The 15142-nt window shown below is 40.3% G+C and overlaps 2 protein-coding genes across 9 annotated transcripts in view; both read left to right on the forward strand.

The window, feature by feature from the left end:
• Window positions 1–7769, forward strand: part of dvl1a (dishevelled segment polarity protein 1a) — a 24474-nt gene extending 16705 nt beyond the window's left edge. For 4 of the 8 annotated variants that reach the window (XM_005930721.2, XM_042224285.1, XM_014336276.2 and 1 more), the window contains 11 exons: window positions 49–187; window positions 556–649; window positions 797–866; window positions 984–1123; window positions 1574–1650; window positions 2075–2142; window positions 2267–2344; window positions 2454–2588; window positions 3166–3333; window positions 3458–3673; window positions 5638–7769. In XM_005930721.2, coding sequence (XP_005930783.1) covers window positions 49–187; window positions 556–649; window positions 797–866; window positions 984–1123; window positions 1574–1650; window positions 2075–2142; window positions 2267–2344; window positions 2454–2588; window positions 3166–3333; window positions 3458–3673; window positions 5638–6158 — 1706 coding nt within the window. In that variant the 3' untranslated portion in view covers window positions 6159–7769. The other 4 variants (XR_001336613.2, XM_014336275.2, XM_014336279.2 and 1 more) reach the window with 4 other exon arrangements.
• Window positions 7770–9570: 1801 nt separating this feature from the next.
• Window positions 9571–14218, forward strand: tnfrsf9a (tumor necrosis factor receptor superfamily, member 9a). Its single transcript, XM_005930720.2, has 7 exons — window positions 9571–10459; window positions 11036–11155; window positions 11279–11416; window positions 11512–11584; window positions 11698–11810; window positions 11893–12051; window positions 12150–14218. The coding sequence occupies exons 1-7, from the start codon at window positions 10339–10341 to the stop codon at window positions 12269–12271; spliced, it is 846 nt and encodes a 281-aa protein (XP_005930782.1). The 5' UTR covers window positions 9571–10338; the 3' UTR covers window positions 12272–14218.
• The last annotated feature ends 924 nt before the right edge of the window (window positions 14219–15142 follow it).

The raw sequence follows: 15142 nt of genomic DNA on the forward strand, positions 1-15142 counted from the left end.
CCCCCCTCTCCATCTGACTTACTGCTGCTGTGCACTTTTTCTCTACAGTCCCTCGCATCAATGGTCACTCCAAATCAGAGCGCACTGCAAGGGACTCGGCCATGGGTTACGACAGTGCCTCAGTAATGAGCAGTGAGCTGGAGTCCAGCTCATTTGTCGACAGTGAAGAAGATGAGGATGCTAGCAGGTAAGTTCTTCTCCAGTTTTGCCATTGAAACCCTTAACTTGGTCGCTTTGTCTTCTTTCTGATGTGATTTGTTGTTTTTCTTTTCATAAAAGCTGCAAAAACAGTGAAGAATTTGCAACAATAAATCAGACTTAACCACTTAAACTACAATCAGATATAGTGCGTGTGTTAGAAATTCATTTAAATAGGAATAGCAAGGCTAACAATGTATTATTTTGTTGAAACTGTATGTGTGTACATAGACCTTCACAGAGTTTTAAGGAAAATTCCCAATGAATATACTAAATAGCTTAAATTGCTCACTCTGGCCTTATTCATATACCCTATTTAATATTCCATCTTTTCCTTGATTTCACTTTCTTCTTCAGGCTCAGTAGTTCCACAGAACAGAGTTCGTCTTCACAGCTGATGCGCAGACACAAACGGCGCAGACGGAGGCACAAAGTGGCAAAGATTGACCGGGTATGCACCTCTTAAAACACATCAGTGCCCCTGCTGAAAGTGACATTGACACTGAGTGCTTGAAACACATGAATAAATTGTTTGAAATGGGCTTTTTGCCACTTTTATTCACAATATGCTCACTGTAACCTCTTCTTCCTTTACCAGTCGTCGTCTTTCAGCAGTATCACAGACTCCACGATGAGCCTAAACATTATCACCGTCACACTAAACATGGGTAAACCTGTTGCATCCATGCCTATTTTTTTAACGTCATAGAATTTAATGTAGAATTCATATCAATACCAAAGCGAGTCTTTGTAATTGTATTCATCCCCTGCTTTAATCTCAACAGAAAAATACAACTTCCTTGGTATCAGTATTGTCGGTCAGAGTAATGACCGGGGGGACGGCGGTATTTACATCGGCTCTATCATGAAGGGAGGAGCTGTAGCTGCTGATGGCAGAATAGAACCTGGAGACATGCTACTACAGGTACGCTTCCATAACGAGATATTTGAACTGGTAATAATTGTGCCTCGAATTTGCTGTTGCAGTGACAACATCTCTCTGAGGTTTTGCTGCATGTTAATAATGACGGTTGTATTTAGTTCCCTTGTTAAACTCTTATGTAAAACTTGGAATCCTGCCTCTCTTTTCCTTCCCCATCCTTTGTTCTGTTTGCGATGGACGCTTCCAATTTGTTGTGGCCCCGATACAAACAGTATAGGTTGTTTTATGATTGTGGGGGTTTATTCCATCAAAAGGACCTTAGGATTTGCAGCCATGTGAACCCCTAAAAGAACAGCAGAGATTAATGCGTGCACAGTATAAATGTATAAACGCATCGAAGTTCTCTTCAGAACTTCAAAATAATATTTTAGTTAGTAAAACATGGTCGAGAAATGTAAAGAAATTACATTGTTGGTTTTGTCTGTCAATCAGGTGAATGACGTCAACTTTGAGAACATGAGCAATGATGACGCTGTGAGGATCCTGAGAGAGATTGTTTCCAAAACTGGGTAAGGACTCTTTCTTGGAAGATTATTGAAATCAGATGAAATTTAATTAATATCAGAACCAATGTGCTGGTGAGTCATGGGGCTGTATAGAAAATCAAAGGATCTAAATAAATAGGAAAAGCTAGTTGATAATGTTGGACACTGTTGCAACTTTTCCTGGAAGTTGCCCTTTCGTCTTTCTTAGTCATTGTCGACTGCTCATCAGTAGAATGAGTAGCTGACATTAAAGGATTTATGGGAAATGAAAGCCATCGACGGCTTTCACATTTGACAAGTTTGATTATGTTACGTAAAGTTATTCGCAGTAGAATGACAATGCGCAGTAGATTATTCAGCTTTGGTGTTTTTAAAAAAGGGAACAAGTACAGCATATTTCTGTGTATGATTTTTCTAAGAGTAACATTTATTTTCTATGTATATCCAGTCCCATTAGTCTTACTGTTGCCAAATGTTGGGACCCATCTCCCCGAAGCTACTTCACCATCCCTCGTGGTAAGACAGACAGTGTGGTGCAATATTTGGAGCAACGCAAATGATGACCTGATAATGTTTAAACCATACCGTGTTCACTTTGTCCTATTTGTAAAAAGTTTCTCGTTTTGTTTTATTTCCTCAGCTGAGCCAGTGAGACCCATTGATCCTGCAGCCTGGATTTCACACACAACAGCCCTAACTGCACCTTACCCTCACTATGGTAAAGGTTACCTGCTGCTTTGTTCCAGTATAAAAGGTCACTTCTCAGTAACTGAACTATAAATAATGAGGTCACAATGATCAAAATTGTTTCTCTTTTTCCATCTCAGAGTTTGATGACTTGCCTCTGTCTGTAAGTAAAACAGATATGGCAACTATTGTCAAAGTGATGCAGTTGCCTGATTCTGGCCTAGAGATTCGAGACAGGATGTGGTTGAAGATCACCATTGCAAATGCTGTTATAGGTGAGAAAATCTACCCAATGCAGAAATTTATATAGAAACAGTGGCTGTATTACTGTAAACAATGCTGGTTACTTGGAAATGTGCAGACATGCATTGCATGCATAGTGATCGAAACCTCTGTGCTGAGTGTGAGCAATAAAAATAACTCAGTAAGGCTTTTTTTTCTTTAAAAAAGGGAAATAAAGAAATCAGTAGGTTTCCTAGAGAGCACAATATTAAATTACAAGACTGAAATCAATTCAAATGCATGGTATCTAAAAATATAATTTTTTTTTTTAGGTGGTTTACTCTTTCTAAACACAACAAACAACATCATATAAGTTGTTTTTTTTTTCAAGTCATGTAGACTCTTTTTTTTTTTTTTTTGGTTTGTTTTTTCTGAAAAGCATTAGCATCGTAGTTCTAGCATTAGCTCCACTAACTTCATTCAAAGGTTTTGCAGCATTGTGCTGCTTGCCCTAACTATTGCAGTTGTGGTCGATGTGTGGTTGCTGCATATAAGTGGTATTTTTAGCATCTGTTCCACGCATCAGGGAACTGAACTTCATGTCCACGTGTGCATTCTTTGCCATGCTAGGTGCTGATGTAGTGGACTGGCTGTACTCCAGAGTGGAAGGATTCAAGGATAGGCGCGATGCGAGGAAGTACGCGAGCAGTCTGTTGAAGCACGGTTACTTGAGACACACTGTCAATAAGATCACCTTCTCTGAACAGTGCTACTATACCTTTGGGGACCTCTGCCAAAGTACATCCACTTTTCACACCTACATTAATTAAGCAGCTCACACATTTGTGGCATTTTCTTTTTAAATAGAAGGATTATACTAACTCTGTCCCTCTCTCCTGCTTTTTTTCCCTCTCTCCTCAAGACATGGCCTCACTCAATTTGAATGAAGGATCCAGTGGTGGAGGTTCTGAGCAGGACACTTTGGCACCACTACCTCCCACTAGCAACCCCTGGCCTCTGGGCGGGCAGCCATTCCCCTACCCTCCTTTCCCCACTGCACCCCCGAGCTTTCCGCCAGGATACTCAGACCCATGCCACAGTTTCCACAGTGGGAGCGCAGGCAGCCAACACAGTGAGGGTAAGCAATAAGGAGGGGCAAGACGAGTTTTCCATCAGCCTATCGTTGATTAATATAATATATTCGCTCAACATGCAACACGACATTAATGAAGTCTTTCTGGCATATTAACGAATGTCTGGCTCATGCTAATGTTAGCTTTACTGGCTCTCTGGGCAGGAAGTGGACATTGGATTGCATTATTCAATACAACATAAATATCTGTGTTCTAAAATGCATCCTGTATTGTCAAGGTCAATCATGAGCATCTTGAGTCATGCAGCGGACAGCTCTGCAGTACTGGGTGTGTACACAAAACAGATCTGATCAACCATGTGATTATCAATCACCAGCTTGAAATGATCAACACTAAGTCCATGTGTCTCCATTAGTTCTTGAATGATCTTTTGTTTTGATTTTTGAATCAAAATGTGATGGTGCTGCATGGTTTTTGTTGTCTGCGCTGGGGCGGTACGTATAAGTAGCTGGCAGGGGTAATGTTGCTGTATATTTTTTACTACGTAGCCCAGACAAAAGATGTGAAACTATATATTACCATCTCTCTGTCTTATTTTCATTGTTTTGAGTGGCTCATCCATATTTTAATTTCGCCCAGTTGCCATTCTTTCGGTTAGTTTTGGTTTCGTTTATCAGCAAATTTTGGGAAGACAAGTGACAAATAAATGTCATGGTTTTCTTTCTTTGGGAGCTTTCAGAAAAAGAGCAAGCATTCATGGTAATGAGTGCATGTGTGAAATCTTGGGGACAGTTTCTGCATATTTGCATATAAAGGATCAGGTGTTACGTTGGTTTGGAGCTAACGGGGGAAAGTGCACTAGGACACGACAGGTAGTAGAGGAACGACTGGGCTGGGAGGTGTGTGTAATTCTGTTGTTCCCTCTGTTTCTGCTGGGCAACGGTAGACTGAAGGAGGAGGTAGTCCCCGGACACTGGGGGAACCGGTAAGCCTGCTAACCCCCTCTCCTCCTCTGCTGCTCTCTCTATTTTACCATTCAATCTTATTCTGCCACTCCTCTCTTTCTCTTGTGCTCAACGTTCTCCACGTCTCATACTGTAGCTTTAAGGTTTTTGTTGGGTTTTTTGTTTTTTCTCTCTCTGCCCGTCCCATAATTTTTCTTTGGTCCATGTGTATCCTGTCTGTGACTCTCCTGACGGCCGATTCTCCCTCTCTGCACCTCTAGGCATGCATTCGTACTGTGCTGGGAGGTGCATGATGCAGGATGAGCACTCTGAGGCTTGTGCTATCATTCTTGCTGATAGGGGGCAATCATGCACCACTTTACCCAGTACTGTTGGGCTCACTGTGGAAGGGGAGGCGTGGAATGTTTGATTTTGCAACAGTGTGATACACCTCCATTAGTCTGATGCCAGCAGTGTTTATTAACAGCATTGAGAGTTGTGACACGTATTATTACTGAGAAATTGACAACACAACAAATACGTCATTCTGCGTTGTTCATCAAGTGCTGTGTGGTAATCTTTCTGATGCAGGTGTGTCATCTTTATATTTATGATCTGTGACTGTTTCAGTGTTTGTATGAATATAAGAAAAAGCCTTAATATCAGTTGCTGCATCAGAATTTGGGGCAGAAATCACTGAGATAATCATGTTTGCCCTTGACTGACTTTTGCTAGACTGCATAACAAAAAATGTGGTCACACCTTAAACAAAGTGCAGTAATGTCCTTATTAACATTGACACATTTTACTGTGTTTCAAACACGAGCACCTTTTCATGTTATGCTTAATTCTGGTGGAGTTCAAGAAGTCTTTTATTAAGCTGATGTTTAATGTGTGACCTTTTGTCTTTGTTTATCGGTAGCCGGTCGTGAATCATCAGTAGCTGATGACTTGCAGCTGCTCACTGTGTATTTGTGGGTGTTTATATTCTATTGAAGTCTTAACCTGTTAATCTCTGTTTCTTCTTTTTTTTTTTTTTTTTTTTTTTTCCCCCCAATCAACAGGAAGCCGAAGCAGTGGATCCAACCCCAGCGCAGGCAAAGGTAGACGTTCATCCCCACAGGAAAAGGGTCAAAGGTCAACATGCAGTGAATCAGAGCCAGGAATCCGTGGAGGGCGGCGTGGTGACAGATCTGCCAGTCAAATGAGCCATCACAGCCACGCCATCTCTAGCCAAAGTCACGCAAGGTCAAGTCTCAGCCACAGTCATTCACACAGGAGCCACCCTGTCACACAGAACAACCACCCCCCGTTCACCTACAGCCACGCCGCCTTTACTCAGCCAGCTCCAGGCTCCTGTGCCCAGAGCGAGCGAAGCCATGCCTCCTCCTACGGCCCCCCAGGCTTGCCTCCCCCTTATTGTCTGGCCCGTCTGGCCCCCAAGACCTCATTCAACAGTAGCACGCCTCCTGGAGCCCCACCTGGGAGAGAGTTAGCGGCCGTTCCTCCTGAGCTCACCGCCAGTCGCCAGTCCTTCCAGCATGCTATGGGCAATCCCTGTGAGTTCTTTGTTGACATCATGTGACAGAACAGTGCCTTTTTAACTCAGTGAGCACAAAACAGCTCTCCCTGATCCCTTTCAACCCTGTTCTCCTTTTTCCTCTCAGTCTTTTGACCATCTCTAAACTTCAGAATGTAGACACTGACTGGCCCTCTCCACAGCCCCCTGCTGTCTGTCCCTCTGATGTCCAAGCAAAGGAATACAGGCAGCAAGAGCACAACAGGAGTAGTCCTCTCGCACACAAGCAGGGGTCCTCTGGCTGAAAACCCTCTTTTGTATTGACGTGACGTGTACAGTTTGTGAAACGTGAGTGGTATTCAGTGTACTGATTTCTGTAAAGATGCCATGCAGACATTTTTGGGAGTGTGTACTCTACCTAGGATATTTTCTGTTCTGCGCCTTTAAGCTGGCTGGGCCTGGATCTCAATCCCCCAGACCCAGGCCAATAACTATGGCCTACGAATCTTTTTCTGGACATAAAACTCGGACTGGAACACCTAACTCATATTTGTGTATAATGCTACAGTTTAGCACATTACTCTGGCCCCACTCCCCTTATGTCAAGGCGCTGCCACTGGCGTATTTAAGCTCTTACCTGCCAACTACTAATAACTCTAACCTTGATCAGTTCACAATCCGAGGATTTCCATAAGGGAGACCCTGTAGCCAGCCTTTAGTTCGACTAGGCTGCATATTGCATGACTGTCTCACCTGCTTTAAAGAAAACGTATTCATTCATTTTGTTTAAAGTATTACCGTTATTGGGGGAGGAGGTTACCTCTTTCCTATGTTCTAAAGGAAGAATCCATACACTGGAACATTTTCGTGATGTTATTTATGTGATCCTTTTGCATTGATGGTGTCATACTTTGTCTACTACGAATGACTGACCGACAATCAGGCATCACTCTTTATGAAACGGTGGCCATTTCTCAATGTCCTAGGTGTGCTTTGTCGAATGTATCATTATTTCTGTCAGTGATTAAACCCTGACACCCATAACACTTAGTTTAAACATGTTTAAAGATCAGCAGGATTGCAAACTTTGGACACTCACAACAGCAAACTGTGAAAGCAAACTCAAAGGTTGATTAGATAAAGTAGTTTGACAAAAGCATCAGGTTTGTCTCCTTCAGTTGTGGACTTTGTTGAAAAGTCAGAGTGATAAAAGCCAAAGCCTCACATTGTTTGGTGGACATGGCTCTTCATACTGTTGAAGCTGTCACTTCTAGTTGTGTTCAGAGTGACTTCAAGGGGAATCCTGGCTTTCAGATGGTGATCTCCTTGCAAAACAATGGCAAATCCCTGTTGTATCTACCTAAAATATAGTTACAAGAGGGAAATAACACACACTAGTTTTATGAGCACTTTCCCATTTTGTCCTTCCCTCCCTTTAGTATGAAGCACTGTTTGCAATCAAAGCTTTCTCTTTAATTTTCTCTAAAAAAGAAGAATAAATTGTAAATAGAAATTTATTATATATATATGAATAAAAATATATATGTTCAAAACACTGTCTTCATTTTTCACCTCACCTGGAGACTGAGTGAAATGCCACTAGGTGGAGACATTGTTTTGTGTATATTATTGTACAAACTATACATTTGACTGATAAAAATGCGATTTGAAAATGTGCTTAAGGTGCCGTTGCCTGATTTAATTAGAAAGCAGTGTCATGCATTTCAAATGTATGACACAATCTCGTGGGTGGTTGGTGTTCATGACCGGCCTGTGGTCAACAAAACAGTCGCCTGAAGAATAGACAACCATTTACAATTATAGCCGAGATGGGTTAATATGTTGCAACAAAGTTTTAATGTTGGTTTTGACACTTGACAGTTAACACCCCTGAGTGGAGTTTCCAGTACACCAATTACGTGTACTTTCCCAGTGGGCTGGTGTTACTTGTAAAACGGCTATACAACAACAAGCCGACTGTATAGTACAGACCCCCATCTACTTGACCCACAACCACAGCCGCGGTTGCTGAGTGACGTCACACACCTACATCTATGGTGGGTGTGTAATAAAAATGCTCGTCAGGAAGGAAGTGCTGTGTAGGCAGAATAAGTTACTCTACTAGAACAGCAGCCCCCAGAAGAGCGCAATGACCTGTAATCGCCTTCGTGCTGTTTGAAATACAGGCCAACGGGTAAAGTGAAAACTTGTAGTCCCACATTAACAAAGCCTTCTGCCATGACAGTTCCAGGTTGACTGTGACTCTGAAGCTTATGTCAGCCTACATGCAAATATGAGCGCACACTCATTTACCAGCAGATTGTGTTGCTAAACTCCTTACCGAACAGCCCTGAAGTATTTCCCGAGCCACTATGTAAATTTGGGACGGGGTTTTACTGTGCTTCATTGCTGAATTTTTTTAAAGAGGAGGTTGAGGAGTAAATGTGGGAAGGGTTTCTTAGGGTGCGTTGGCAGATGAGGTACATACGCAGTCTCACACCACGCGCGCACTTTGACGTGACGACGCTATCGGTCGAGTGTGATGCATTAGAAAGTCAAAGGCCTCGTCTGCGAATGTCACGAAGTATCATATGATAGTGAGATGTTACAATCATGACTCAGCAGACAAACGTTATGTGCGTGTATTTATTTGGTTCGTTTTTCCCCCTTCGCACTTAAATTGTTAGTTTGAATTTAAGCATGAAGATCCCCAGATATGTAATCACCTGACACCTCATCATTTGTCAGCAAATTCCCAGTGTTTTCCCAAACTCACACCACTTACAGTAAGGAAACGGTTCCTTTTTCAAAGGAAGTAAGTCCTACTGAGTTTGGGAATCGCTATACACACTTGAACAAAGGCACCTGAAAACAATAAAGGTCACTTTTAAAAGCACCACTTTCATTTTAGAAGAAATATTCTTACAAACACTTTTAATTTCATTTTCTACCTGAATATTTGCCACGTGTGTTGTCTAATACAAGTGTTAGCCACCAGACACATAACGATCTTCTGAAGAGTCCGTGAGGGGGGGAATTTCGAGACATTTTCAATGCCCTTTAAATAAACTTGTGATTCTGGGCATGATGTCTTGTCCTATGACTCATCTGTTAAATAACAATGACGCGTTCTCTGTTGTGAATAAAATCGTATTTTAACAATTGTTTACTTAAATTAAAAAAAAGTTTTATGCTGTACATTTTCTTTAATTTCACCTCAATTTTGCATTTCCTCAGTGTATATTGTATGTATACTATGATGCCATGACTCCCACGAGGAAGACAATGGTATTGGCATCCTTAAGCTTTGTTTATAAAACCGTATAGACAAAATAAAGTCCAGGAGATTAAGTAAAAAATAAAAAAATCCCCCTTTATGACTGTTTCCCCGTTAGAGACAAAACAGAAAAGTTACGATGAAGATAAAATCCCTTTTATTTCTATTGTAGCGTGATAACAAAGCCTTTCCACGACAGGTAGTTAAGTCTAATGCTTTATTGGGAGACAATATACTGCGTAAATGCACTCAAATAGAAGCAAAAGCTTCTAGAAAGTAAAGCTGCTATTTGAATTAACTTCACATTTGCAGGTGGAGAACTTGACTGTGCTGTTGTAAACACATTGCGGCGATTGCATCTAAGTTCCAGGAAATCTAGTTTAGCCCTAGTTCAGACATTTCTATGAAGAACAGAACAGATTTGAACGGTCGTTCAAGTTTGAAGGCATGCATAACACGACATTATCACGGCTTTATTTGGTTACTGGTAGAGGAAAAGAAACGAATATTGTAATCTGACTGAGCAAAGTTTCGCTTTTCTTTTTCCTACAGCCAGCGACAACTTTATATCTTGGTATCTCTTTGTGTATTTTGAATGAATTCATTTGTTTTTAATAAACACAATGTAGTTGTATAAAAATGACTAAGACAAAAAACTGTCTATACATGTAGATGAATTGTACCATGCTGAGTCACACCATTGTGACACGCCCCCGTCCCCCGCTACAACACTTTTTATAAGCGCTCAGCTGGCAAGAGGGTTAAAAACCTTTCTGACTGCTGAAGTCGCAACAATACAGTCTGCTTAATATGAGTGCAGAGCACAGAACGATGCTCACACAGATTTAGGTAAAGAGAAAAGCCGAATTAGTGCCGCGTGGAAGAGATACCTGGAATAATTCTTCGATTGGATTAAATCAACTCTCTCCTGGAGTGGCTGTATCATCTTCAAGGCTGGGAAGCTGAAGTATGGCTGCAATCGCCTGGCTGATCGTTCTCTTTTTGGGCATCCAGTGCAGTGTTGGGGAGACGGGCTGCAAGGAATGGAAGCTAGAGGGGAGCGGTGTTTGCTGTAACAGCTGCCACCCAGGTAATAAAGAAAAAAAGATCCAGAACCTTATAAAAGTTTGCAGATAGACTCTACATTTATTTGCTTTTGTACAGCTTTTTTGTTTGTTTGTTTTTAACGGCGCTCTTTTGAATTAAACTACATTTACAGTTTAGCCTACTGTATATTCACGAGTGAGATAAAAGAAGTCTTTTCTTCCACATTATTAAACCCAGCTATTATCTTTGGATGTTGAAAAAAAAAAGTGAGAGATTGTTTTCCAACCTTTGAGGAATTCCTCTGCGGTGGCCACATGCAACCAAAGATAGTTTCAGTGGTTTTTCACCTAATCCACAACAAAGGCAAGGATGATGCAGCTGATATATCCAATCATTGGGAAATGTCACTGACAGAATTTGTCGGTTTCATTCCTGTACATCCAGTGTAAGAGCAGTAAATATAGTTATTAGAGTTCAAAGTTTTCTAGAAACCCCAATCTTATAACTTATGAACCTTAAAAAGGAAATCTTTTGTCATTTATTAAGATGCATTATAGCTTTGATGGAGCCAGTGTCACTGAAATTTATGTGTAATTTACTCCCTTGCTTATTTTTGCAGGAAATCACCGAGTCGAGGAGTGTGGTCAAACCCTAAAAGAACTTTGTAGACCCTGTGAGCCCGGGACCTATACAGTGGACCCTAAAGGATTCAGGTGTTACCCTTGTACACAGTGTGTAGGTATGTTGGTGCATTAATTAAGTCACAACCATATAAAAGAATTTCATCAGCAGTGTATTAAATTCTGGGCTAATATAGAAATCTGTAGTACTACAAGAGCTTTTAATCTTTTTGTATGTTTAGGTGCTCAGGTCCTTCTACAAGCCTGCACTGCCACAACTGATACCAAGTGTGGCTGTAGAAAAGGACTTACTTGTGGTGATGAAAGTTGTTCCTTCTGTGTGAAGACATGTGAAAAAGGCTTTGAACCTACAGTTAATCGTAAGTAAAAGTACAAATAATAAGCTTTTAACTTTAGCCCAGACACTACACATGTTGGCTTAAATGGCAAATCAACTCACTGACTGTCTCCACAGGTGACTGCAGAAAATGTCCAAATGGAACTTTTAACGACAAAGTTCACCAGAAGTGCAAACCCTGGAGTACCAAGTAAGATAATACCCTTTACTAAACACCACCATGTTTTACTGTTGCTGTAATAAAACACTTGATAAATCCCAGAAAAGTCACAGGGAATCTTTTGTCACGCTTGTTTCTCCCAGGTGCTCCAATCCAAATGAGCAGATTGTGTTCAAAGGAGATGCATTAAATGACATTAAGTGTGTTCCAGTTATACCTGAGGCAACACGTGGCCAAAAAGTTAAACCTGACTCTGGTAAGTCATGATTCTTTTTCCTCTTATCATACTGCTTCAGTTCTGATCTAAAGTTGACTATAACAGTGCTGTTTTGAAACAGATGCTCAAGACCCGATATGGCCACTGTTTGTTATCATTGGCATACTTGTCTTGTTCCCCGTCACCATCATCATTATCATGATCGTAGCTGTGAAAAACCTCCAGAAAAGAAAGAAGACAAAAAAGAGAATTCATGAAAAAATCATTGTAAATCCTACAGGTAATTTCGCTTGCATTTCATGATTAGGTAATATATCACCTGAATCATAGTGATTAACTATTTTAATTGCTTACTTTTTCCCTCTTTTTCTCCTTCAGATGATCCCAGGACATTAATTGCAATAGAGTGCAGTTTCCATGAGGCTCAGCAGGAACAGGGCAGCACTTGCAGCTCAGAGTCACTGGACTCTAAGGACTCTTCAGAGCAGCTGATTGCATGAATGGAATGACCTGGGCTAGAAAGCCGCATGGAAGTAGCGTTTTCCTTTAAGGAAACAGGATTTTACAGCTAAAATGGGATTCTTCTTTCTTCATACTGAGCCACTTTTTGTTTTTTTAAATGTCTTTGTTATACCAAGTTGCTTAGGCCAGCTGTTTTTATTTTAGAACAGCATAAGCTACTGTGTAAAAAGGCCTAAGAGGTCAAAACAAACTGTAACATCTTGCTCAGTTTTAACAACTGGATACAGTTTCAGTGATCCTTCAATAACACAGTCAGTTGAAACAAGAGGAAGGGGAATTCTGAGAGGGGAAAGAAGAAAGTGGACTTAACAATAGGTTATTCACCATGTAAATTCTAACAGCAGGCTGTTTTTTTGCCATCTTGAAATGTGAACACAGTCATGAAATAACAATGAACAAAAGCTAGCCTTTTTGCCATCACGTTTTTAAACTGCATTCAAAGTTCAGTCTACTTGCCCCAGTACACTGTAAGACAGCTGTAGTCAGTAAGAGTATGATAGACAGTAATTAATCTGTTATTTGCACGCCTGAGTGGTAAAACTGCCAAGTATTGCTCAGTTTGAAAATACGATGTGGGTGAGTGTGCAAGTGGGTGTAACAGACTGATTTTAGTCATATTACTTTCTGAGCCTTTATATTACCTCCCAGTAGTATGGTTTTACATATGCTCAAAGCCTCAACATAACATAGCAACCTACCTGCTGTTTATGGCAGTTTTGTTGTTTTAATTGTTTTATCTGTTGGTCATTTACAGTTTGTCTTTTTTTTAATATAATTATTATTTGTTAAATTGTGAAAATAGGTAGCTAGACTCATTATTGCATGTAGCCTCTTCCACTCCACTGAACTCTACCAGGAACTATATGGACTTTCCAACTGTTGCTTAACTGGTCAAAAAAAGCCCAGTGAAGGGACTTCCCTATTTTAAGTAGATAAAGCTACGATTCAAGATGAAGCACTAGGGAGACCTATTAGTGAAATACTGAGTGTACAGAATGGTTCACAAATGAAAGGTAAAAATCATTCAGCTGTGACAATCACTGAGCATGTTAAGGCACGCTGTATGACTAAGTGTTTATCAGATCAAGTATGCGTTCAACAGGTCAGAATAAAAACAAAAATGAAATGCTCTAAAGCTTAGTAACACAATTGCGAAAATCTTTCAGTATTCCTCACGAGTGCCACATGGGAAATCCACCAATTATCGCTGTAACTCTTGAATGTCTTGGGAAATCCTGTGAACAAATATGCTTGACTAATGTAAATGACATGCAAGCTAAACCCAGGGGCCAAGCGGAAACCCCCCAGAGAGAGTCTTGTAGAGTGCGTTACTTTTAGTTTCTTCTAGAACAGCAGAGTGGGCAGCAAGATTAGACCAAATGTTGTTTGTTTTTTTTTGTTTTAATTCTATTGCTCCCCTGGTCTGTAAAAGGCAAGTGTTTCTTCATGGAACATTTGAGAAATATACTGTGTGGGCTTTGCCTGAAAACGTTTACCCACGCCTATAGTAATAGAGCAGCGTATGAGTCACCTCTCCAGCAAAGCAAAATCAGTTAAAGACTTCAAAGTTCACAGGTGGCGCAGTGAAAAAGTGTTAACATTACAGTACAGTCATACAGTGACATTTTAATACGACTGCAGCACTTTATTATACCTGCTGAATATTACCTGATGAATGTCATGTACTTTTGGTTTGAATGTATAATTTTGTCTCACGGTGGTTTCCTATAAAATGTCTTCAGCTGTCTAAAGTACTGTATAAAACTGATATGTATTTTTACACTGTACTTACATCTCATTTTTGAACAAGCAATAAAGATTGTATTTATTATGTACAGAATAGTTGCAGTCATGGTGTCGTATTTCAGTTGTGTAAAGAAAAGAGTTTAAATGTGGCAGCAAGAACAACATACACAAAACAAAAAGAGAGACCAATAAATAGTAATACATGCATCAAAATTATTTCCAGTCACTTCTGTTAGATTCCTGTTTGGCATTAGGAATAGTGTTAAAGTGACCTGGTAAAACATGCAAGTGTTTTAGTTCAAAGTCTGTCTTTGGTGTTGGATTTCAGAGATTGCGAAATGTAGTTGTAAGCTCCAAAAGGTAATAGTAGCAGCTAAGCTTCATGTAGCTATAGCATAGAGCTATAGTTTTATTTATTCCATGAGCCGTCAGCAAGAGTATAATGAACTTCCTCGTTCGAGTGGGAAATAATTACATTTAATTTTGACTTCTTTCACTACCACTATGTTAATGTGATCCAGTTTTACAACTTCTGGGATTTCCATCTATAAAAAGTAAACAAAGTTAGTTTGATTGTCGTTGGATAACAGCAAACATGACAAGAACTGCTTTGAAACAAGATTACTTTGTCACTATTTCTTTGTAAAGATTAACGTTCACATGCTTCTGGAGATTCCCCCAAGAAATAGAGTGGAGGAAATAATTATTTGATGCCCTGCTGAATTTGTACATTTACTCACTTAAGAGGAAATTAACAGTCTCTAATTTTTATGGTAGCTTCATTTTAATGGAGAGCGACAGAATCTCAACCAAAAATACAGAGGATCGGTTGATCCTTTACAACCAATCCAGAATTCTGGCTCCCACAGATTGCCTATATCCCTTCACATACAGGCAATTACAATCCGTCAATCAATTACAGACACTGGCAATCTGATGTGTATAAAACAAACCTGTCCACAGAATCAATTTCAAAGTTTTCACCACCATGGACAAGACCAAAGAGCTGTCAGAGGAAGTTACTGACCAGACTGTAGACCTAACACAAGGCTGGAATGGACTACAAGACTATCAGCAAGAAGCTTAGTGAGAAGGTAAAAACA

The sequence above is a fragment of the Haplochromis burtoni genome, unplaced genomic scaffold (assembly GCF_018398535.1).
Source record: "Haplochromis burtoni strain Fernald_Lab_line unplaced genomic scaffold, NCSU_Asbu1 Contig_134, whole genome shotgun sequence".
Lineage (NCBI taxonomy): Eukaryota > Metazoa > Chordata > Actinopteri > Cichliformes > Cichlidae > Haplochromis > Haplochromis burtoni.